This window comes from Danio rerio, chromosome 15 (genome assembly GCF_049306965.1).
Source record: "Danio rerio strain Tuebingen ecotype United States chromosome 15, GRCz12tu, whole genome shotgun sequence".
Taxonomy (NCBI): domain Eukaryota; kingdom Metazoa; phylum Chordata; class Actinopteri; order Cypriniformes; family Danionidae; genus Danio; species Danio rerio.
The window spans coordinates 35345001-35371137 of NC_133190.1; the positions used below are offsets into that span (position 1 = coordinate 35345001).

Genomic DNA, 26137 nt, shown 5'->3' on the forward strand with positions numbered 1-26137 from the left:
TTTTAAGCTATATTTTTTCTCAATAATCTACAGAACAAACCACTGTTATACTGTTATACAATAACTTGCCTAATACCCTTAACCAGCCTAGTTAACTTAATTAACCTAGTTAAGCCTTTAAATGTCACTTTAAGCTGTATAGAAGTGTCAAAAATATCTAGTAAAATATTATTTACAGTCATCATGGTAAAGATAAAATAAATCAGTTATTAAAAATGAGTTATTAAAACTATTATGTTTTGAAATGTGCTGAAAAAATCTTCTCTCCATTAAACATAAATTGGGAAAAAATTAAACAAGCGGTCTAATAATTTAGGAGGGCTAATAATACTGACTTCAACTGTATATATATATATATATATATATATATATATATATATATATATATATATATATATTTATATATATATATATATGTGTGTGTATTAAATTCTGGGGCGGCACTGTCGCCTTACAGCAAGAAGGTCACTTGTTTGAGTCCCGGCTGGGCCAGTTGGCATTTCTCTGTAAAGTTTCCATGTTCTGCCTGTGTTGGTGTGGGTTTCCTCTGGGTGCTGTGGTTTCCCCAACAGCCCAAAGTACTGGGTTGTGGCTGGAAAGGCATTCGCTGCGTAACACATATGCTGGAATAGTTAGCGATTCATTCTGCTGTGGCAACTCCTGATAAATAAGGGACTAGGCAGGAAAATGAATAAATTAATATATAATTCTCTATTATAGATAAAAATTTTGCACTGTTTCTCACTGCCATGGCCCAAATTTTGAGCTTATAACTCATGATAACAACTTTGAGGTGGCATTCATGTGCATTCATTGTGTTGATATGATTTATCGGGCATGACTTAAATGCAGCAATGGTCATAAGAAAATAGCAATGGTGGCCAACCATATGACCATTCATTTTGACAAACCAAATTTACATTTCAACGTGATTTACATTCTTTTAGCTAAGGCAGGGCCTGCTCTATCCATAGTCAGTAAAGCTGCATCCAATACTGCATACTATTGCATGTACATTTTTACAATTGGCATTGTACAATTATTTGACAAAAAAATAGCTATTGTCAAAAGCAAACACCAGTGACACCAGTGAAAATGTTTGATTTTAGTACACTTTGCCAAACCCAAGCTACAAAGGAATAAAAAAACAAATCACACACAGTAATACCTAGCAATGAGATTATTGTTTGTGACTTTAAAGCAAAACATACTGTATGGAGGCTATCTTTTGGATCAGTTGGTGTGTCTGTTTAATGTACCTCTAAAGATACTGATAAAGATACTGCTGAATGCTACATAATAAAAACCTCCCACTTTAGATACTTCTCATCAGCCTACGGTATACACCAGGGGTCACCAATCTTGGTCCTGGAGGGCCGGTGTCCCTGCTGGATTTATCTCCGACCTGCCTCAACACACCTGCCTGGATGTTTTAAGTATGCCTTGTAAGACCTTGATTAGATTGTTCAGGTGTGTTTGATTAGGGTTGGAGCTAAATCTGCAGGTCACCGGCCCTCCTAGAACAAGTTTGGTGACCACTGGTATACACTGTAAAAAATGCAGGGTTCCACACAATTCCTTCATGTTGTCCCAACAAAAATAGATTAAGTTGATTATTTTTACAAATTAAAGTTGATTGAATATAAAACAAATAAGTTTTCAAGAATTGTGTTGATTCAGCTCATTATAAATAAGTAGTTTGAACAAGCAGCAACAATATTTTTTGAGTTTTTATACAAACAACTATTAGCAATCTATAAAGTAAATCATCCTTTAATTTAAAAACCTTGGACAAGTTGTGCATGAAATACGTGCATTTTTTGTTCCTCAAGGCTTAAATAAACCCTAAAGGAGTTTGAACTTCACATCAAGCAACTGTTTCGGATTCCTAAAGATGTCGGCACACGCACAATCATCCATACTCGCTTAAAGTCACCTCAAAGTTATGCATCTCCAGACGTGGAACAGTGCACGAACTTACAAAAAAAAAATCACATACTAACTGACAGGCAAAATGGGGCCTCCTATATCACGATGATAACCTTTTAACCTTCATGCTTGGTTGGACATCTTCAGTATAACTAGGCTTAACATTTATTTCAGGAAAACCATTTAGTATTCAAAACTTGCTAGTTTCAGGATATATGCACTATATTACATATTTATTGTAATTTTGATTTACTTATCAGTGGATTAAAACAGATTACGAGTTTAAATAAGTCAGTCCTGAAAACAAGTTATTATAATAGCCATCACATTTAAAGGGATTTTTCATCCCCAAAACAAATCTGTTATCATTTACTAACCATTTACTTGTTTCAAACCTGATTGACTTTCTTTCTTCTGTTGAACACAAAAGAAGATATTTTGAAGAAAACTGGAAACCTAGCTTTCATAGTATTTATTTTTCCTAGTATAGACGTCAGTGGTTTTCAATCTTATGTGTTCAGCAGAAGAAAGAAACTCATAAAGGTTTGGAACCACTTGAGGAAAAGTCAACACTGAGTACATTTAGATTTTTGGGTGAACTATCCCTTTGAACAGAAAACTGATTTATTCAATTTAATTGTATTTATAATGCACTTTAAAACAACACATTGCTGACAATAGAGAGTAAAACAAAGTGTAGTACATACTTTACACATTAATAAGTCCATTCATACATTTATGGGTACATTAATTTGTAACATATTTTCTTTTCCTTTCCAGTTTGTTCCTGGATACAGATATCAGGAGATCCCTCTGACGTTTATGAGTATGTACTGTATATTGAAAACTTTCAATCAATTCAGTTTTTTATAAAAGTTACATTTTTTTATTGATTTATTTCACCTTTTTCCCTCTTTAGGAAGAGTCATTACAGGTAATTAATGCAACTGGAACTCATTACAAATGGCAGAACTAGATTAGCGCTGTATGTTGCATGAAAATGTTTACTGAATGTTGTTTTTGTGTGTACATCTGCAGTTCCAGGTGATGTTACGAAAGTGACCCGAGTTATCCAGGGAGAGCCTACCATCACCAAAGTGACACGGGTGATTGAGGGTGCACCAAGCGTTACCAAGGTCACTCGTGTGATTGAGGGTCAGCCTTCTATCACTAAAGTCACCAGGGTGATCGAAGGACAGCCATCCTTGACCAAGGTTACGAGAGTCATCGAAGGGGATCCAAGTATGACCAGAGTCATTGAAGGTGAATATAATGTTCAATAACTCACCTTTGCTAGAAAACTTGAGTAAAAAGCTTTGTTTTAGCCATCGGTTATAGGCCAATAAGTCTACTCGATTACGATCAAAAAGTAATTGCAAAAACATCTTTTTAATGCAAATGAATGCAAAGCTGCAATAATTCACACAAACCGAAACACAAACCAGAAAGATTTTCATTTTTAAATACATGTAGCCTGCTAAATGTTATGTACATTAAAGAGAGTTAGAATTCTAAGACTGCTGTTCTTTTCTTTTAGACACCGAAAAGCCATTTAAAAAGCTCTGTGTTTCGGTGGAAAATTAAATGCTATACAAATGTTGTGTACACTGTAAAAAATGTTGGGTTCCACACAACTCCTTCATATTGTCCCAACATGAATGCAATAAGTTAATTTATTAAAAACTTAATTGTTTTTACAAACTTAAGTGGATTAAACATGAAACAATTAATCTGTCCACCAAAAATCTAACAATTGTGTAGGAACTCATTTTAAATAAGTAGTTTGCACAATCAGCAAAAGTCTTGTGTATATATTGAGTGTATAGGTAGAACACTGTAAAAAATGCAGGGTTGCACAATTTCTTCATGTTGCCCCAATACAAATCAATAAATTTTACAAATGTTGGTGTATTTAAATGCATATACCAAAATAGAAAGTGTCTTACATGCAAGTAAAGTGTCTAATGTCTCTAATAATGTTTATAATGGTAAAATAATCCTCTACTGTTATTCGGGGATGTCTGTATGTAAAATGGAAACAACATTTAAATTTTATATATATATTAAATGAATACAATTTACCAAAATATATAAGTAAATACATGATTTAGGATAAGTATAAGTAGGTAAAAGCACAGTGGGTTAGCAGAAAGATTTTAAATTGACAATTAATTGGTGTTTTAGGGCTTTACTGTGATTCTTAAAGTATTAGATAGCATTAAATGATTATTGTAAAAAAAAAATATCTGACAAGATATTGTTACACTGAATGGCATTTTAGTGGAGGCCTTTTGTAAATCATAGGAAAAAATATGACAGTAGTTTCTTTTGCAAGAAAAACAGCATTTTAATGTTATCAATTAAACGCGGCATTTTTTAAAGAATGAACAAAGTTACATTACACAAATATTGCTCTCATTTCTGAAACCCCTTTTTCATCATTAATCCTTACAGTTTATTTATACATAAAAATATGATTGTTTTTTCATGAGAACATGGGAATGTTTACAGTTATTGAAGTTTCTTCTTGCTTAAATTATATACTATTTATTTAACTGTTTGTTTTACTAATTATGATATTAGCATTGATACTATCTCATAGTGGTCATTTCTTAGCTCCTAAATTTCTCAATAGGGTATTTGCAGAAGTATGCAAAAGGACTTTTAATTTGTCAGGAGCCTGGGTCAAATGCTTTGAATTTGATTGTGCGAGTAAAAAATGAGCACAAGACCCCAAGATCTTCACTTATAAACCAATTATAATCTTCCACAAAGATGCTCCTCCCCAAATCCTAAATGATAAAGTGAGTGTAACCTGCTTTTCATCTTATTTTATGCTTGAACAACTAAATGAACGCTGAAGCCTATTTAACTGATTGTGTTTTAATTACATTACAGCATGTATGCTGTAAAAGGAACCGTATACAATTGAAAAAAGTCACATTAATCGTTCATCAGAATTTTATCAATATGGGAAGAAACACCACCTCTGCATATACCCTAATGCCCTTTTCACCAATACAATTGCAGACAATAAATAATTTAGACATATGGTTTGGAGTTTTCTTTTGTAATGCACAGATTTTACAAAAGTGGGCCTGTTAATTGAAGAAACACACTGGAAACAATGAACAAAAGTGCAATGTGTTTCTTTTTAGTCATACTCATACTCCAAATGTTTGGTGATCCTCCAAAAGACTGGAAATATAGCTATGAAAAAACAGCTCATGTGATGTTTTCCAACAATCCTCAGGAAACCCATCCTTTCCCAGCCCTGGATTTCACAATGATTGACCCCTGCTTAATGTTTTGTATCAACAGGTCCTGAATATTCAGTCACCAGCTCCACCGATACGGAGCTTTATGGTAGTGTGACACGTTGAACCCTTTATTAGCATGCTAGCATCAGCGCTAACAGTCGACTCCACTTTGTTCTCCTCATTAAACATCTTTTCCCCCCCATAAAGTTTGACACTTTTCAGGTTACAGAATTCTGTTCTGGTTTTGCTAAGGGTACTGGTAAAAAACAACTGAACCTTTTCTTTCCTCAATTTTTGGGAACTGTTGGTACTGGCTACAGAGTAAACACCGGCCCACTAAACTTTTCCTCCTTTTTCCCCTTTCCTTCTTTTTCCTTATGTCTAACAAGATAAAGTCAGTATTATTGATTGTTACTTTTTTTCTTCTTCTTCTTTCCTACTAGATTTCGGTGAGGACTCTGAGGGAATCACTACATTCATTCAGGGTGAGATGCTGAAATTTGCAAAAAATAGATAGTATCAACATAGTACCAACAAAGGTAGATAGTACCAACATGACTGACATTTTTGTCTTTTGATCCTCTGTTTCCAAGAGGGAACAAGAAGAGTGCCTCCAAGAAGAGTGCAAGGTAAATTTTAGGGTGTAACAGTACACAAAAATTATGATTTTGTAAGTTCCTCAGTTTGAAGACACATAGGGCTCAATTTTAAAGATCTAGGTGCAAAGTCTAAAGCGCATGGTGCAAAAGCATTAAGAGAACGTCTGAATGGAAATACTGTCTGTGCCCGGGCGGATGGTCTAACAGGGTTGTGCTTATGCTCTTAATGAGTTCTTGGTGTGTTTTGAGCGTAATGTGCATTAAACCAATCAGAGTCTCCTCTCACATTCACTTTAAGAGTCAGTTGTGTTGCACCGTGGCGCATTTGCCGTTTGCATTTACTATTTACAGACTTTGTTAGTGAAAAAACTGAACACTTCACTTGCGAGAAAACAGTCAAACAGACCTTCTGCAGCACAAGGATAAAGAATAAGGCCCTTCCATATGGCCTCTTTTACTTTCTCTTTACTTTTACTCCTTTACTTTACTCCTTTACTTTTGTGGAAAAGGAAACTTACTCCACTGAACAAATTTCACTGAACTTACTCCTACATAATTAATTTCATTTGTTAATATTTGAGCTCAGGTAGATCTCGAGAACTCCCCTGCTGTGGTAGCTAATGAACAGATAGTGATTGCTCTTATGAGATGACTACTTACTAGGAGCATGTCTATAGTGCTAATTTAGAAAGGTCAATTAACTTAAGTTGCACGTTTTTGGACGGTGGGAGGAAACAGGGGAATCCAGAGGAAACCCACGTGAGCATGGGGAGAATGTGTAAACTCTGCACAGAAATGTTGGCTGGCTTGGTAAAGACTAGACATTGATTTTGCTTCACTAATAAGACAAAAAGTACAAAAGTAGCTAACACAGTGCTTTACACTTTCATTCATCTGTAAATATGGCACGTATAGCTCAAGGTCAGGAAGTTCTTAGAAGATAAGATTGTCCATCATTATTATTTTTTAATGTGTTTTTTTTTTTCAAGATAAATGAATTTTTAGGCTATATACAGTTGAAGTCAGAATTATTAGCCCCCCTGAATTATTAGCCCCACTGTTTATATTTTTCTCCAATTTCTGAATAATGGAGAGAAGATTTTTTCAACTCACTTCTAATAACTGATTTATTTTATCCTTGCCATGATGACAGTAGATAATATTTGACTAGATATTTTTCAAGACACTTCTATACAGCTTAAAGTGACATTTAAAGACTTAACTAGGTTAATTAGGTCAACTATGCAGGTTAGGGTAATTAAAAAAAAGTTAAAACAGCTTTTATTCTAGCCGAAATAAAACAAATAAGACTTTCTCCAGAAGAAACAATATCTGACATATTGTGAAAATGTCCTTGCTCTGTTAAACATCATTTGGGAAACATTTTAAAAAAGAAAATAAAAAACAAATGGGGGGCTATCAATTCAGACTTCAATTGTATAATATATATGGCTATAAAAAATCCTACAAGTTATAAAACAGATTAAGCCTAAGCCAGGTCCAAAAAAGTCACGCAAAAGTAACATAAAGACTCCAGCTGATCTATCCTGGAGACCCTATCTACTGGACATTAATAGTTTGGAATACACCACAGCCAAAATAAATGGTGTCAGTAAGAAAACTGTACAATGTTGGTTAAATATGAGAAAGACTGTATCAGATATGTTTCAATCCTATTATTGCAATATTTTTAATTTTCTTTTACTTTTTGTTGGCTGGATCTCGAGCTTTGTTCACAATCAAAAATGTTCAATAAAAAAAGAATTTAAAAGAAAGTAATGTAACGCATTACTTGTCATAAGCAATAACGCAACTAGTTACTTTTTTGGGGAGTAACTCAATATTGTAATGCATTACTTTCAAAAGTAACTTTTCCCTGAAACTGAATTGCGCCATCATTTTTGGTTGAGAACTCAAGTTGCTCTTTATTATTAGATTATTAGGCAAAAATGTTTTTTTATATTATGTCTACTATGCTTAAATTTGTTGAAAGATAATTAATTTTTGGCTTGTATTTTTAAAATTTATTTAAACATACATAAAAAACAAGATATTAATTATTAAATTTAAGTAAAATATAATTAATTGATGAGTTATAACAGTGCAAATGCTTCTCAAACAAACAGCAGACACTGAAAAACTTCCTGAGATAAATGTAATGCTCTATCACATTGTGCAATGCTATATATGTGTAAATACCAACAAAATATCATGACAATTTGTAACTTTTTGATTTAATGGAATTCATACAATCTCATTGGTATAATTTAGTATGATTTTTTCACCCCCCTATGACGGTTGGGCTTAGGGGCGGGGTTCAGTGCCCATAAGATCCAAGTGGTGCTCGCTGCAGAGCCATTTGAGGAGAGGTGAGCTCCAGAGAGGGGGAGCTTAAGCTTGAGCTCCACCTTTTTTGCACTTCTTCTACGAGTGATGTCACTGGGGGTAGGGTTAGGGGTGGGGTTGGTGTACGCATTAAAACAGCTTACAGGAGGAGGAGCGACAGCTCATGCTCCCCCTCTCTGGAGCTCACCTCTCCTCAAATGGCTCTGCAGCGAGCACCCTCTCATAAGATCAGGCTCTTAAATATGTATATTGTTTATCCTTAACCTAAATTAATTGCTTTTCATGATATGTTTTGGCTGCTGATGACAAATAAAATTAATTAATGTGCAAAAGCAAAGTTTTGATCATCTCTGTTGTTCTATTTTTAGGAGGCGTCCGGAGGAGAACCTAGAACTTGAGCAGACACAGTGAGCACAAGCAAAAGAAAAAAAAAGGCCTGAAGAGTATTTCATATACTTCCTTCATTTACTTGCACAATGATCCAGAGCCTATTAGGTTGGAGTTGAGTTTAAGACAAACAAAGAAACAACCTCATTGCTTTGTTTAAGTACATTTAGTCCAAACAAGCATATGAAATTTCCCATGTGTGTGTAAATATTTGAAACTTTTTTTGGATTTGTTCTTAACTGTGGCTGGAAACAGTTTGACGTGTAAGTGCTCTTATGTGACAGGATACATAAAATATCTGATGTTTTTATGCTACATCAAATCAGAAACATTTGGACAACCTTTATATGTGGAGTATCAATACTCTTTAGGCATCAAAAAAAGTAAATAAATAGAGAATGTTCATACGAAATACATGGTGCAGGGAACAGATGCCTTAAACCAGAAATACGAGTGTATTTTTCTGGGATGCGGTTTAACCGTTGCATGGACAATGATTTCATGGTGCTCATGTTTAGATGGTGTAAAATCTAAAATACTGACAGGAATTAAGTTTTGTTTTCAAATCTAAAACCTTTTCTTTGTATTTCTTTTGTGGTGGAGAGGGTTGATTGTTTTTCATTTTCACGGTTTTAGTGTTTTGTTTGTGTATGTAAAGTGTGTCTCCTTTTTTGCATTACCTGTGGACAGATGTGCTCAATCCTTTTATCTCAAACTGAATGTTCACTTTACCAATTCAAATTTAATTTGACTTAAACAGGTTTTGGCTCCTTTGCATTTATTTTCAAATTCCATAATAAACTCAACTTTTAGACATGGAATTGTGTCAGTTTTTGCACTACCTTTTAACACACACACTCACATAGCTACAAGTTTCTTTATGTCATATGAACTCAAGGTTTTATTTGTCTACCATACAGGAATTAATTTCTGAGACTGATGCTCAGTAAGAAAAATGGTTAGCACAAACTTGATTAGAATACCAACACCGTAAAAAAATCCTGGTTGCCTTACATTTTTAAGCTGAATCAAATTAACCTTTTGAGTCCATTGAACTTATATTATGTTAAACTGACTTAAAACAGCTTGTGTAACTTATAATATTAAGTTAAAACATGATTCACTTAGTTTAATAAGTTGCAATGACCTAAAACATATGTTGTCAGAAGTAATTGATCATATAATTTTTACCATGTACTGTAGGCATCTGGATTATATTTTATATCCAATCTGTAATTAATTTATTACAATTAAAATTTCAAATTCTCAAAAATCTCAATTTATTATATGCATGAAATGAAAATAGAGAAGAAAACAAAAAAAAATCTCTAGATCAAATGAAATACTTCATAATTGGCTAAATGTTTTTTATCCGAAGGGACTTACATTGTGTTCAGTCTATACGTTTATTAGTCCCTGGATCAACCTTCGTAATTGCTAATGCATTACCAAAGCAGCTATAGAAATTTACAAAAAGTTACCCTTACACAGATATTTCTTCACTGTACTCACAAGCTGTGCAAACTTATACAGTATCTATTAACATCAGAGGTGTAAATATTTACTGGTATAATTGCACATGCATAAATTCATTATTACCCTCACTGAAATAAGGAAATATGTGAAACCATTGTGCTTAGATCTAAGTAAATACTGCCAAAATTGATATCCGTGCCCCAAGTGTGGATTGTGGACAGAAATTCATGATTATTTTTATTTACATCTTGTCAAATGATAAATTATATTCATAAAGTGCACTGTAAGGATAAGTGATTGTAAAGCCATTGTTTTTGTCATTATGCGACCTGTCTGTTACAATGCAATTGCATTATTTATTTATAACATTTTTACATATAAATCTGATCCACCATGCAACTTGGTGTGTGCTCCGATCCGCTGAAGAATAAAGAGCTCAAGCGGGTTATAACAAAAACTAATGTCTGTTAGTTTTAATCTTTTGACTTCATTTTAGTCTTGTCATGTTATAAAGTTATACCATGGTAAAATGTTATTTGTAATATCACATATTTGACTTAATGTAAATAACATGAAGGTGAGCAAAGTGTAAGTTGAGCTTACAACTCTGGGACATCCTTGAAATGTTACCCCCAACCCCAAGCAAAATTGAACTGTTTGAATGTATTCAGTATCCCAATAGCTCAAAGCCAAAGCAGTCTGTTTTCAGACCTGTCCTCCGAGCCTCTAAATCCTGCACACACGAATTGTGTTCAACAGTTGAAGTTGCACATTTGCACGTTTTATTCAGCGTTGTAACACAGAGACACACACCAATTATACTGAAAGCTCAAGTGTTGAATACAAAATTTAAAGCAAAACAATAATATTAATAATTTAACTTATTTTATAATGTTACATCTCAACCCAGCCTATTGAGTGAATTGTAATCACTCCTCCTGTTTGAAAATAAATTGCAAACAGGTCTGTCAGCCTCTTTTATGATGTAGTGTTGGCTATTATATAATATAACACTTCAGGAGAGCCATTGATTGGACACTATATGGTTGGTTGGTGGTCTATAAAACAAAACATTTCACCTTTTGAGTGCTTTTAACCAATTAACACAAGTAAACAATTAGACTTACAATTACCAAACAATTGTTAAAGATTTGATGCAAGTTTAAGTAAACTACGTAATATTGTTAGATTTTAATAAGCAGGTCCTTAATGATCTTCCTTGTGAAGTGCTGCAAAAGTTACTAAAATTATTGACGATTTTGCTGTCGTTACTTAGAAATTGTGCTGACGATTGAGTTCAGATTGCAGAGCAGAGTGAAGACCTACAAACATACAAATTACTCTACATACTTGGGATGGGATTTGCGCTCCTAAAAGGTTTGGAATGACGTGGGCGAGTTATTGGGTCTTTCGTCATTCATCAGTGTCAATGGAGGGGGACAAGATGGCGGGCTGAACGCATGCGTTTTCACCGAGCAGCCTAGCGAAACTTCTAGTTTATCTTTAGAATTCAAAAAATTTTCATCTTCACCTACCTAAAACAACATTTAAACACCACAGGGGTGTTTAACATCGTCAAAATGCCGAAATCTTCACAGCAGACTACCCACCCAAAGATATACATCACTTCAGTGAAGGACGCGGCCTCAGATCCAGAAATGGAGGTACAGACGGCTAAAACAGACAAACGGCGTGATGCATCCCATTTCACCCCGACCAAAGACAACGATAAAAAAAAGCTAAAACCTCATGATGATGACATCACTAACGCAACTCTCTTGCAAGCCATAACATCACTGACAGCTCGTTTTGACGTACAAAATGAACAGTTAGAAGACATGGCGAATCAGATGCGAAAGAACAGTATCATGGTGGTAGAGATTTCTAAGGCGGTTGAATTCAATGCCGCTGAAATTAAAGATTGCAAAGAAAAATGTGCAGAAGCGAGCAAATCACTCCTATATCTAACAACATCACACAAAGACCTGGCGAGCAGAACGTCAGAGCTAGAGCGATATAAAAGGAGGTGGAATCTCCGGATCAACGGGATGAAAGAGAAGCCCGAGGAGGATGCTCGTAAAGAAACGATTGCCATGATCGCTGAAATTGCTCCGCATTTGATTCATAAATTAGAAGACATTGTTGACACAGTGCACCGAGTTGGCAAGAAGGAGTTAGGTAAACCCAGGCAAGTGATTGTGCAGTTCACAATGCGTAAATACAGGGACGAAATTTGGAGGTCTACTAAAAATTCATCTGTGTGCCGCGACCACGGAGTTCGTTTCACGGAGGATATGACGAGGGAGGACCGGCTGGCCCGCGCTGCGCTGTGGCCTTTGATCGATCAGGCGCGAAAAGCAGGAAAGATAGCCTACTACCGTGGACCGTTCGGGTATATTGAAGGGAAGCGCATTGACGCCGCATGACTGTGTAGTTGTCCTTTTATGGTAGGACAGTTTGAAATATGACTGTTAAGAAACGCTAGGCTGGGAGGTATGCTCTGTTGTGGTTATAACTGTTTGGGGTTTATACCACCCGTTCTGAGATTTCCTCTTTTGTGAACAAATTTCTGTTATTTTATTTCATCTTTTGCTATTTTTGTTATGTTTCCAGTTAAGTTCAAAATTTCTCTCATGTCACTTAACGTCAGGGGCATCCAAGATAAAGTCAAACGTAAAGCAATGTTCTTATTTTGTAAAAGTAATGGTTCTCAATGCATTTTTTTACAAGAGACACACTCAACTGTTTCAGACTCTTCGTTTTGGTCTAGTCAATGGGGAGATAAAGTTTTACTTAGCCATGGTTCCTCCCACTCGGCTGGTACTGCAATTTTATTTAATAACTGTCCAGGGAAAATAATTTCTGCTAAATATGACCCTAATGGACATTGGCTAGCAGCGGTGTTAGATATTGAGCACTTTTTTTTCATTCTGGTAAACGTATATGGTTACAATAATTCTAAATTGAATCAAAATTTATTGCAGGAAATATCCTCTGTAATTTCCGATTTAAAGAGATCATACCCTACAGAAAATATTGTTGTGGGTGGAGACTTTAATGTGGTACCGGATGAAACTTATGATAGATATCCTCCTAAAAGCACATCTTCTCTGCTAAATCCCTTGGTTTCCAAATTCTGTTCTAACCTTAAAATAATTGATGTCTGGAGATATCTTCATCCTAGCCTTAGGCAATTCTCATGGTTTAGACCCAATGCAGCCAGCAAATCAAGAATCGATTATTGGTTATTATCAGATAACTTACTTTTATTTGCTAAAGACTGTACAATGTCTGCAGCACCTTTAACAGACCACTGTTCCATATCCTTAATAATACAAACAGATCATACCTCATCAAAAACTAAGGGTTATTGGAAATTTAACTCTGACTTAATTAATAATGAAAAATTTTGTCTAAAAATAAGGGAGCTAATTCTAGATATTAAAAACAGTAACAATTTTAGTTCTAATAAAGCCAGATGGGAATTTCTTAAATATAAAATTCGTGAATTCTCTATTAATTACAGTAAAATACTTGCCAAAGTCAGGAAACAACAGGAACTTAATATTATTTACGAAATTAATAAATGTTGTAATGATAGTACATTAACTGAGTTAGAAAAGACTAAAATAATCTCTTTACAATTAGAACTTGACAACCTCTACATTAAAAAAGCTAAGGGTGCCTATATACGTTCTAAGGCTAAATGGATAGAAGAAGGTGAGAAAAGTACTTCTTATTTCTGTAGATTAGAAAAGAGACGACAACAGAATAACTCAATACTTTCTTTATTAATAAATGGCACAGAATGCTCAGACCCCACTATAATCAGGGAGAACGTTTTTAAATTCTACAGTGACTTGTATTCTTCCAACCTCTCTCATTCTGATTTAAATGAATTTTTTGATAAAATATTACCTAATATTCCCCGTATCAACAATGAGTGGCGAGAAGGCTGTGAGGCCGATTTACAAATTGAAGAACTTGACTCTGCTGTTCAAAAGCTTAAATTGAATAAATCGCCTGGTCCTGATGGTCTCACCGCTAATTTTTATAAATTTTTCTGGAATGATATTAGATCATTACTATTTGATGCTTTCCGTGAATCTATTGAAGATGGATCTTTAGGTCCAAGTATGAACCAAGGTTTAATCACACTAATTCCAAAACCTGATAAAGACTTAAAATTGATTGATAACTTTCGCCCAATCACTTTACTCAACAGTGATTATAAAATTTTCACACACGCATATGTTAATAGATTAAAAAAAGGTATTCATAACTTAATTAACGAATCCCAATCTGGCTTTCTGAAAGGTAGGTCGATTCATAATAATATAAGGTTGGTGATGGACTTGGTAGAGTACTGTGACTTAATAGAGGATGATGGTTTTATCCTTTTTTTAGATTTTAAGAAAGCCTTTGACATGATTGAGCACACTTTTATTTTCAAGTCCTTAGAATTATTTGGCTTTGGTGATAAATTTGTTAATATTATCAAAATGATTTATGGAAATATGAATAGTTCAGTATCTCTCCCTTCTGGCACTACACATAGATTTCCGATTGGCCGTGGAATAAGGCAGGGGTGCCCTTTGTCACCGTTTTTATTTATTTTAGCGGTAGACATGTTAGCCACAAAAATTAAATTTGATAATTCAGTGGAGAAATTAAATATTTTCGGAAAAACAATAGGAATTAGTCAGCTAGCAGACGACACCACATTATTTTTAAAAAATAAAGACCAAATTTCTCCAGCTATCTCTTTAATTAGTTCTTTTTGTAAAGCATCTGGCCTCCAATTAAATTTAAACAAATGTGAACTTTTAGCTCTTCACCCTAGTCCAGATCTATCCCTGTTTAACATCCCAGTAAAAGAAACTGTGAAATATTTAGGCATTGTGATCTCAAAAGATTCAAACATTAACATCAAAGAAAACTTTGAAAATAAAGTACATAAAGCTAATGGTATCCTGAATTGCTGGCTGCAGAGAGATATTTCAATTTTTGGACGAATTCTTCTATCCAAGGTTGAATATCTATCAAAACTAATTTATCCTGCTCAGGCTTTAGCTCCCTCTTCAGCATTCATAAAAACAAGTAACCAAAAAATGTATGACTTTATTTGGAGACACAAAACTCATTATATTAAAAAATCTGATATTATCAAATCGTATGAAGAAGGTGGTCTTAATATTATTGAGTTTGAAAGTATGAATACTATGTTAAAACTGAAATGGCTTCAAAGGTTTTTGAGTAATACTGAAAGTTTCTGGTACACTGTTCCTTGTGCCTTGTTTAACAAACTAGGTGGCATCCGATTTCTTCTCAGATGTGACTTTGACCTGCCTAAACTCCCAGTGAAGCTTTCAGCATTCCACCAACAAGTCTTGCTGTCTTGGAAACTAGCGCACACACACAATTTTACACCTCACAATACCCCTATTTGGAATAACAAGTATATTCTACACAGGAACAAATCCATTTTTTATGAAGAATGGTTAAATAAAAACATTTGGTCAGTAACAGACTTAATGGATGGAAGGGGCAATATTCTAGATTACAATACTTTCACTCTAAGACACGGATTTGCTTGTCATCCAAAGCAATTTTTTACTGTTATTAATGCTATACCCTCAGGTATAAAAATGTTAATGAAAAGTTACCTATCCTATTCGAAGATTACTCCAGTCCTTCCCTTATTATATACTGGTGAGATTGAATTTGATAATAAACTTTGCACTAATAAACATTTAAGACAAATTATTATCCAATCTTGTTTCCCTTATCAAGTATTAAGAAATAGGTTATTTCATTCAGTGGATAAAAATACTGTTAAATATTTTAGAACAACATATCTTAAATTTCCAATTCTCCCCAAGGCAAAAGAAGTACAATTTAAAATATTAAATGATATATACCCTTCTAATAGATTCTTACACCTAAAATTTAACTTAGAAAACTCACCATGCCATTTATGTAAACACTTTAGTGAAGACACAGAACACATATTTTTCTCTTGCAGCGCTGTTCAATCATTTTGGAAAAAAGTACAAGACTGGTTGATAATAAAAAACGTGGATGCTGAAGGTTTGACTTTTACATTACAAGATGTTCTATATGGAATTACTAAAGATTGCTCTACTTTGCACGATTTGATAAATATGATAATTGTGTTAGCCAAATATTTTATTCATAAATGTAGATATTTCAAAACACCTCCATTACTTATTGTATTTAAAAAAGAACTTAAAATATTTTCAGATGCCCTGGTTAAAATGAAAACAAAAATTGCCTTAAAAATGTTCAATTTATTTGTAGTATATAACTTGCCATAGTTGATATATATGTTGTACTTAATTTTTATTTATTTATTTATTTAAATTTTGCGTTTTCCTTTCACTCTTGGATTTATTTAACTTGAATTTTTTTTTGTATATTACATTTGTATCTTTGTATATTATTTTGTGTTGAGCCTTCCATATATGACACACAAGTTGTAAAGTTGAATCCCATTTTGTTGTATTTGGATTTTGTATTTTCAATAAAAAAAAAAAAAAAAAAAAAAAAAAAAAAAAAAAAAAAAATTCATCAGTGTCAATGTAGCCGTTGTGACCAATTAAATTAAAGAAGGCGGGCTTTACTGTTAACAAATACAAACGTAAAATCCAGCGCGACGTTACATGTAAGGCGACCTGTGAGGTAAGATGCAAACCGCTAAATATTCATAATTTGACTGTTTTATACAACTACACATTTAAAACAACCGACAATAATAATCGGAGGTTCCAAATTTTTGGATTGGAAATAATAAGTCATTATTTAGTGGATCGTGATTCAGGCAGCTCGACTGAATGTGATGAGACAAACATATTGTTAAAGTCAGAATTATTAGCTCCTCTCATCAGCCCACCACCTCCTGTTTATTTTTTCCATAGCTTCTGTTTAACAGAGAAAGATTTTCAACACATTTCTAAACATAATTCATTTCAAATAACTGACTTATTTTATCTTTGCCACCAAGATGACAGTTCATAACATTTTACAGCTTAAAGTGACATTTAAATGCCTCACTAGGTTAATTATGTTTGCTAGGCTGGTCAGGATAATTAGGCAAGTCATTGTATAATTGGATAAGGATTTGTTCTGCAGACTATCGAAAAAATATAGCTTAAAGGAGCTAATAATTTTGAAATTCTTAAAATGTTTTTTTTTATTATTAAAAACTGCTTTTATTCTAGCCAAAATAAAGCAAATAAGACTTTCTCCAGAAGAAAAAATATTATCAGACATACTATGAAAATTTCCTTGCTCTGTTAAACACCATTTGGGAAATATTTAAAAAAGAAAAAAAAAACATTAAAAAAGGGGCTAATAATTCTGACTTCAACTGTACACACACACACACACACACACACACACACACACACACACATATATATATATATATATATATATGTATATATATATATTTTTTTTATTACATAAAATATTGTCTTTTAATTAGGCTGAATTACCATTAGTGTTTATCAGAATACCATGATAAGCCATCCTTCACTACTCACACATGAATGTCCATATCATATCTACATAAGTTTAGTGCATTTTGTGAATACAAATGAGCTTAGGCTAACCCCTGGGTATGGAGTATTGCTTAATACCAAACTTAATTCATACTGTGCATAATTTATTTGAGTGTGTCTGTGCAACGTATTTGTGCATTCCTCATTGAACTCATGTGAGTTCAAGCAGTCCATGCATATAGACACACCTTTATCACAGAGTTTACATAATTTTGTGTTTTAACATGTCACACACTGACATTTGTGTCAATATGAAATGTAGCCTGTTTTGTTTTCTTATGTTTAAAAATGTTACTTTAAATTAATATTTTTACTTTAAAAAAGATCAGATAAAATAATGTAGAAAATGTACGGCAATTACTTTTAAACATTTGTACTTTATAAAGACATCATAAACAAAACTATGCATCCATCACAGTAGTTTAGATTGGCAAAAGATCAAGCTGTATACTCAATGTGTGCAAATCAAAACTGCCACCCAGCAAAAAATGCAAAGGCTGAGAACATTTTTTTTTCTGAATGCAAGACAAAACATGCTGCTGTTTATTTCTATATAGAGGAAGAGGTCAAGGCGGGACATTTTAGATGGGGGGCTAGTGGTGACATGCATCCTACTTTGGTGTGAATACGGTGCAGCTGGGTTGATATGAACTGGTTCCAAGAACTACAGTCGGATACCAACATGTTCTTCCCGACAAAATTCACTTTATAGCCCATTTTATTCTCATTTTGAAGAAAACAATACACTTTGTTGGGTCATTTCATATATGCAAATTCAACATCAGTGTCTTACATTAGTAATCAACACTCATCACTTGCTTGTTCAGGCAAGAGGAGCACAGTGACCTGCGGGTTAGGTTTTCAGCAAATGCCAGTGGGTTGCACCTCATTCACCCCCACACCCTCTGAAATCTATCTTGATATATGAAGTGATGTGTCTGGAAAAAATAAAAGAATTGGGCGTAATAAGTTTGAGTCCTGCATACCTTTATTATCAGTTGCATAAGCAGTGGAATGTCATGCACTATATCAGTCAAAAGTCTCTTCTGCTTACCAGGGCTGTTATTATATTTTTAAAGAACTGGTTTCTATCAAATGTATTTTAAAATGTCATTTATTCCTGTGATAGCTGAATTTCTAACTGCATGGCCATATCAGAAATCAATACAATATACGGATTTAGATCAGCAGTTATTGGTGCTCAGAAAACAATCAATGTTTTTGGTGTAAACTGCAATATTTTCCACCAGGATTCTTTCAGATAGTTTAATAGAAGCAGAAATCAGTATGGTATTAATTGTTAATTCATTGTCATGTTTTAAATCATAATAAAATATTTTTCAGGAAATTATCTAATCCCCTTTAAACTTTTAAAGTGTTGTTTTTTCACTAAAAATATTTAACAAAAATATTAAATGGCTATAACTGTTGTTGTTTATAATGATTGACATGTTTCTTGAGCACCAAAGCAACATATTACAATTGCTGAAGGATCATGTGACCTTTCACATTAACTACTTTTTTTCTTCATATATAAATAATTGTGATTAATAATTTTGTTGTTGTTGTTGTTGTTGTTGTTGTTGTAATTTTTATACCAATTATTGCCACTGATTTCGCATGATCCTGTGTCATTTAGTATTGACATTATTTTGACTGTGCACCATTTTTATTGCTCTTTGGTTAATACTGAAACTCACTTATCACTAATTCACTTCATAGTGAACTAAAAATGTCAACCCAGGCTCATTCTGATTACATACACCATATGCATTTGTAGAAAGAGCAAAATATGTCCCAAGAGCTATGTTTTTTTTTGCAGTTTTTGTTTTCGCGAATCCACCAGAGGCTGCTGTGTACGCTTTATCAGATCTTAGATTTCTCTTGAAAGTGCTATTCGTGTCTGTGGTCTTACGTAAATGCACTGACTGACCAACCAACTGATCCCCCACACTCCCACTTCCCTAAACCCTAAACCCAACCACTAGTGTTTTAAAAAGCACCGATTGACCCGCCCACCGCCTTTCCTAAACCCAAACACAGTGTTTTAAAAAGCAATCCAGAAAAACAAAGCGTTGCCTGATTTTTACCATGTTTTCAGATTTTACCACATTCTCATCCTGCTATTTACTTGTTTATTTTATTTTTTAGCTTTTGTCTTACCTGCTTTCTGGAACTATTCTTTACCGAACTCAAACCCCATTGTTGCTGTCAACTCTGCTCTGCGTCTCAAGTTCGCTGACGTACATGTCGAGCTACCGGACAAACTGGTAACAGCGGGAAAGCCATCTGTATGGAGGTAAGTGGTCAGCGGTTAAGTGAGAAAACCACCTCCTAGCGTTCATTTTAAAAATGAAATGCAGCCATATGTAGCTCTGGCTACATAATTCGCCATCTTCAGAAATGTATGTAGGACTATGTTTTCAGAATGAGCCTACGTTGGAATTAATTCCAGTTAAAAACATAAATGTGGCTAATGTTGGTTGAGTGCATTGAATAGTGCTGGGAAATCCTTACACTATTATTGGTTAAATTGTTTTGTAAAATAAATGCAGCCATGGTGAGTAGATGAGACTTAAAAAGACTAAGACATAAATATTAAAATAATGCATAAAAGCTGCAGAATGTAGAGTACTTGCAACGAGAAATTGTTCAGCGTTTCTCAAAGTTCAATTCAGAGGTATACATAGGTCTGGAAAACTAGTTATAAAGCAGCCATTCACTCATTCATTTCACCCAGTACTGGGAAACATCCATATGCACTCATTTACACACATACACTACGGCCAATTTAGTTTATTCAATTCATATAGTGCATGTCTTTTTTACTGTGGGGAAACTGGAGCACCAGGAGGAAACCCACACGAATGTGGGAGAACATGCAAACTCCATACAGAGATGCAAACTGACCCAGCCAGGATTCAAACCAGCGGCTTTCGTGCTGTGTCGCCCTAGATAAGCCATTAAAAAAAAAAAAAAAAAATTAAACAGATTTTGCATTTAAAAATATATATTAAAAAGGCAAGAAGTGGCAAAATAAGTGTAACTAAAAGTTGCCATAAAATAAAAATGTACTCTTCTTATTTGTATACTGTAGTTGTTTTTATTAACGATGCTTCTGTGCTATTTTGTAAAAACAAACTTGAATCAAATACCATAAACTTTCCTCCCCCTCGAAACGACTTCCTGGTCATATTGAATTCCTTTAGGGCAGGCATATCAGTGGGTGTCTCGTTTCTACTCTGAATTCATCCATTCATCAATCTTCCTTCATTTTGTTAGCCATCCCATCTTTCAACAATCCAATCGGTTTTCAAAAAGCAAAATCATGCACCACCATACTTTTTTTTTTCTTGTTTCAGGACTGTTACATGTGGATAGAGGAAAAAGGATAATCATATTTTCCGTTTCACTCCAATGTTAATTGTCAGTAGTGTTTATCAACAAAACAGAAAGTATTGAACAGCCTAATGTGAGAATGGCTCCGTCTCTATTCCATCGACTGCCACTATCTTATTACAAATCAAACAGAACAGTTTTGTGTTGCATTGGAGCAAGATAAATGCATACTGTACCGCCTTTTCCAATCATCTTTGAAAACTATTTTCTTTGGTAACTTATTTTCTGGAAACTGTCATCCTCGCCCATTCAAACACTTACTGAAGAGTGTCGACCAATAACTGCAAACATCAGATGCTGACTGGATTTAAAGACAACAGCATCACTTTAAATATCACCTTTGTTTTCATTTCAGACCATCACCAAAAAGACATTAAAGTTTAACAAGCATTTATAAAAGTTTATACACACTTAGCGTTCTTGAAATAAGAAATAGAGGTGGTCCGGATTGATGTGGACTTTAAAAAGCAATGCAGTAGGAATTGTTTTTTTAACCTCACATGCATTTGAGCTGTTTCCTGAAAATCTTGTGAAAGACATAAACGGGTTCAGTCATGTCTAAAGGGTCAGAGGTCAGAGCCCAGCACCAGACCCTCACATCCCAACATAACAGGCACTTAACAAATGGGCCAGGGGGGAAAGTTAACTACTTACACACATTTCTTGTTAAAAAAACACAAGGGGGAGAATTATTCAAGTCAAAAAATCCCAAATTCACTTCCAGCCGGAGCAATTATGTGATACGTCTGAAATGGGGAGTTACAGTAAAGAGATGAACTATTACTGGATTTATTAATACCAAAATTGTTTTTAAAAGATAGTAAAAAGTCGAAAATCCAGGCGCTGGTTACAAATGCACTCCCACATCGCAGGCTTTATGAGTGGCTGAAATGGAATGCTTTATTACTAATGACACGTTATCATGCTTCATTTTCTCACAATGTTTCCTATTTTTGTCTGTTCCCTTTTTTAATAGTGTGGTTGAATGGGTCTTCATGATAGTGGAAAGAACTGTGTAAAAATAATGAATATAGAACCATCCGTTGTTACAATCTCTTCAGAATGAGTGTTTTTGTAGTTTTATGCTTAATAACACACAGTGGATGAACAAAACAGGAATATTTTCAACATTTTGGGGTCAGCATATTGTTTTCATGTTTTGAAAGCTAATGCTTATAAAAAGTCACATTTATTTGATTAAAAAAAAGCTGAGAATAAATACATTTAAAAGTAATAATTTTATTACTGTTATACTTTAAAAATATACAGCGGTGAAAGTAAGTATTGAACATGTCACTGTTTTTTTCAGAAAACATTTCTAAAGGTGCTGTTGAATTTTCCCCAGATGTTGGTAACAACAGAGGAAATCCTTATATGCAAAGGAAACAAATCCAATTAGTTTACAAATTAAGTTATGCATAATGAAATTAAATGACGCATGAAAAAAGTATTGAACACATGAAGAAAGGGAGATGTAGAAAGGCAGTGAAAGCCCAGACAGCAACTGAAATCTCTCAGTAGTTCTTCAGCATCCCTCTGACCTTCATCATTATAAATGAATATTAGCAGGATAATGAAGATGAAACCAGGGTGGACATTTCAGAAAGACAATGATTCAAAACACAGCCAAGCAAACTCTCATATGCTTTCAGAGAAAGAAAATCAAGCTGTAGAATGGCCCACCCAATTACCTGACTTGAATCCAATAGAAAATACAAATTAAAGATCAGATTTGATAGATGAGACCCACAGAACCATGCAGATTTTAACACTGTTGAAGTCTGTGGAAAAACTCACCCCTGAGCAATTCATGTGACATCATTCTTCATATGAGAGGCATCTTTAGGCTGCCATAACAACAAAAAAAGGCTTTTCTATAAAGTATTAAATATGTTTCAGTAGTTCAAAACTTTCTCTTTGTGTCATTGCATATACACATAACTTATTTTTTAAGATTTTTTTTTGTTTTATTTTTATTTGTATTTTTGGGGTTTTACCAAAATCTGGTTCAATTCTATGTCGGCAGCTCCTTTAGAAATATTATTCCCTGGAAAAAAAAACTTTCCCCGCTGTATATTTTGTTTGGAAAATGTTATTCTTTTTTTTTTTAAATTCACATGTTATTTATTCTCCATTCATTTTTCAGCATTACATGATCTTTTGGAAAGCCCTCTATTATGCAATTTTTTTTTATTATCATCACAGTTTTAATATCAAAATGTATAATTATGGCTCAAAAATGAAAACAATAATAGTGTAAAATAGCTTTTTATTTTTTCAATGTACATTTAGAATGTGTTTTTTTTTCTGCGTAGATAACACAAAACATTTACTGATATAAAAAATACTCCATTTTAAGGAACATTTGACCCAAAAGTTTAATTTATTGGCAACATTTATCCACCTTTATACTTTTTTTCTTTTAGACAAACACTGTCAGATTCATAAAAAATAGATTTTTCCAATATTCTTTTAAAAATACATCATTTACAGCTGTTAGGGCTTTTTCTGATTAGACTGTAGTGATACATTATCTTGTTTAACCCACTTTAAGTATGTTGTGCTTTATAAAACCACATCCTGCATTTTTCTCATTAATTCCTGTCTACGATTCAGTTTCCAGCTTTAACTGTAGCATCTCAATATGAAAGGACACAAACAACACAACTCTATCACACCATTCGTTAAACAAAACCAGTCCGTTTAGATGTTACAACATGAAGCACATTTTTAGGCAATCAAAACATTTTCACTGCATGCTTCAAACAGTTTACTCCCAGGCAGCTTGTGTCTCCATAAACAGATGTTTAAGTTGTATACTGTAGTAAATCTATTGAAATGAATCGGATAAATTTTGTCACTAAATCAAGCATTTAATTAACAGCATGTATATTGATAAAATAGAAGGGTTAGCAGTTTTATAATCAGTTTTGATGACCTGCCAAGACTACTTACAGTTAGTCATGAAAATGGAGCCCAGTCAACAGATCGATTAACTTGTATTTTATTAAATCACAGCTGACATGGTGAGCAAACATAAGACAAAATAGATCATCTGTCCAATCAAAGCCTTCAGATCAAAAAGCAGCTGTCGTGTAGTATTTTAGCATTATTTATAGCATATTTTAAAATATAAACAATGCAAAGCAAAGAAAATATGCTAAACACATGAAATGTTCCTCACATGTTCAGAAGTTCATTCAGGCAGAACTGCTTTTATTAATGTTTTGTCTTTTTCTGTTGGTTTACTTCCAACTTTATTATAAATCTAAACTTAGCAGCCCCTTTTATGCTTTTATTTTGGATAAATGATGCAGTGTGTTTATGAATGTGAAGGTCTGCAAAGTTTTTAAGATCAAAGTGCATGACAAATTAAGGTATTATTGTCTGCTAAAGAAATGGCAAAATGATTCCTCATCAAATCCAGTTTCACTTCTGTAGCTGATTTATATAAATATGTGACATACACTGTAAAAAATGCGGGCTTCTACACAAATAATCAACATCCCAACACAAATCGATTAAGTTAACGTAACAAATTTAAGTGGATTAACCATAAAACTAGTGTTGGGCAATGTCGACCAATTTGGCATTGTACGACACTTGAAACTTGAAATGAAATCATATAGTCATAGTTCCTATACATCTTGTAGACATGCCCTCTGAAAAGTGCTTCAAAATGTGCCCACAGCAATATATTTTAGGTTTTGTGGATATGCAGGCATAGTCACGTATTTCCACAGAGCTAGGGTTGCAACATTGTGTTGACAGATGATCAGTCGGAATCAGCACTGCAATTTGGGTTTCCACATGGATTTTTAAAGAACTCCATCCGAAAAACACTAGGATGAGTCCATTGTGAACAGTAGTTTTGCATTTGTGAATTTTATCATATCTTGTTTTTATCAAGGATCTCAGTTTTGTACTCGCTATGCATGTCAGAATCTCAGTTTGTTGTACATGCATGGAGAATGTTGCAAATAAATTGTTTATCTTCTTAGTGAAAGAGCATTTGACTTCTGCATACACTTGAGCTTTGAGTTGAGTGGCCATAAAATGTCAGATAATTGGGTTTCCAGATGCTCCAAGTTTCCAGTCAAGGCTGATTCTACACAAACATAACAGACAAAGCATGGCATATAGTACATAATAGTCCAAACACAGTGCATTTTGATATTTTTTGTGGTCCAGGAGTGGTTGGAACATGGTTATTTTCTGGTTCATATTTGAATGCTCTTAAACTGCTGTCACACAGTCTGAACGTTTTGGCTTTATAATGTATCATTGTTACAATGAATAAAAAAAAATTGTCAAAACAATACCGAAAATACCGCTGAAAAAAAACTATGTTTTTTGTTTGTTCAAACTACTTATTTAAAATAAGCTGAAACAACACAATTTTTTAGTTTTTTTTTGACAATTTGATTGTTTTATGTTCAATCCACTTTAATTTGTAAAAACTAATAAGTTAACTTATTTTTCCATGTTTCCCCAATACAAATCGATTGTGTGGAACCCAGCATTTTTTTTTTTACAATATATAAAGCATTAAAAATATTCAATAAAAATAGGGATTTTATACAGTGTAAAACCCAAAAAGTTAAGGTAACTCAAACCATTTAAGTTGAAAGACTAATCCTAATGAGTACTGTGAACTTTATCCTTTTGAGTAAAGAAGCAATTTGAGCACAGTAAAACCCGATAAACGAAGAGAACTCGAACCAACTATTTGAGTACTGTGAACTTACTTCATTTAAGTTGAATGAGGTATTTCATTAACCTATTACCTTGAATTGAATTCAAAACTCTTTTCAAACGAGTAGAACTAACTTTTAGTAATCTTTGAGTTAACTACATTCATTTCATTTGATTAAGTTTACTGTTGGGTTTTACATTTAAACATAAATTTAATAAACTTTTTTTTTTCATTTTATTGCTAAAATTGTACATTTCATAGAATTTATATAAGATTAAATATAAATAATACACTGTAAGACCTAACAGTGAAAATAAATATTGTGAAAATAAAAATAAAACTTGTAAAAGTTACTTTGACTTGATGAAAAAGAGTGATAGGGACACATAAGCTTACAAGATTACATTAAGCAGAACTCAAACCTAATGAGTTATGAATTAATATAAATAAAAATTGGTGTTA

The 26137-nt window shown here is 33.6% G+C and overlaps 2 protein-coding genes across 12 annotated transcripts in view; one reads left to right on the forward strand and one right to left on the reverse strand.

Annotated features, from left to right (window-relative positions):
* The window catches only part of postnb (periostin, osteoblast specific factor b), a 29001-nt gene extending 19659 nt beyond the window's left edge, over nt 1-9342 (forward strand). Inside the window, exons 16-22 of one of the 10 annotated variants that reach the window (XM_009291791.4) lie at nt 2710-2755; nt 2849-2863; nt 2968-3192; nt 5251-5295; nt 5633-5674; nt 5783-5818; nt 8503-9342. In XM_009291791.4, the coding sequence (XP_009290066.1) occupies nt 2710-2755; nt 2849-2863; nt 2968-3192; nt 5251-5295; nt 5633-5674; nt 5783-5818; nt 8503-8525 (432 nt within the window). In that variant the 3' untranslated portion in view covers nt 8526-9342. 10 annotated transcript variants of the gene reach the window in all.
* nbeab (neurobeachin b) overlaps nt 1-26137 on the reverse strand; it is a 770985-nt gene that overhangs the window by 37087 nt on the left and 707761 nt on the right. The gene's annotated exons all lie outside the window — the stretch shown is intronic.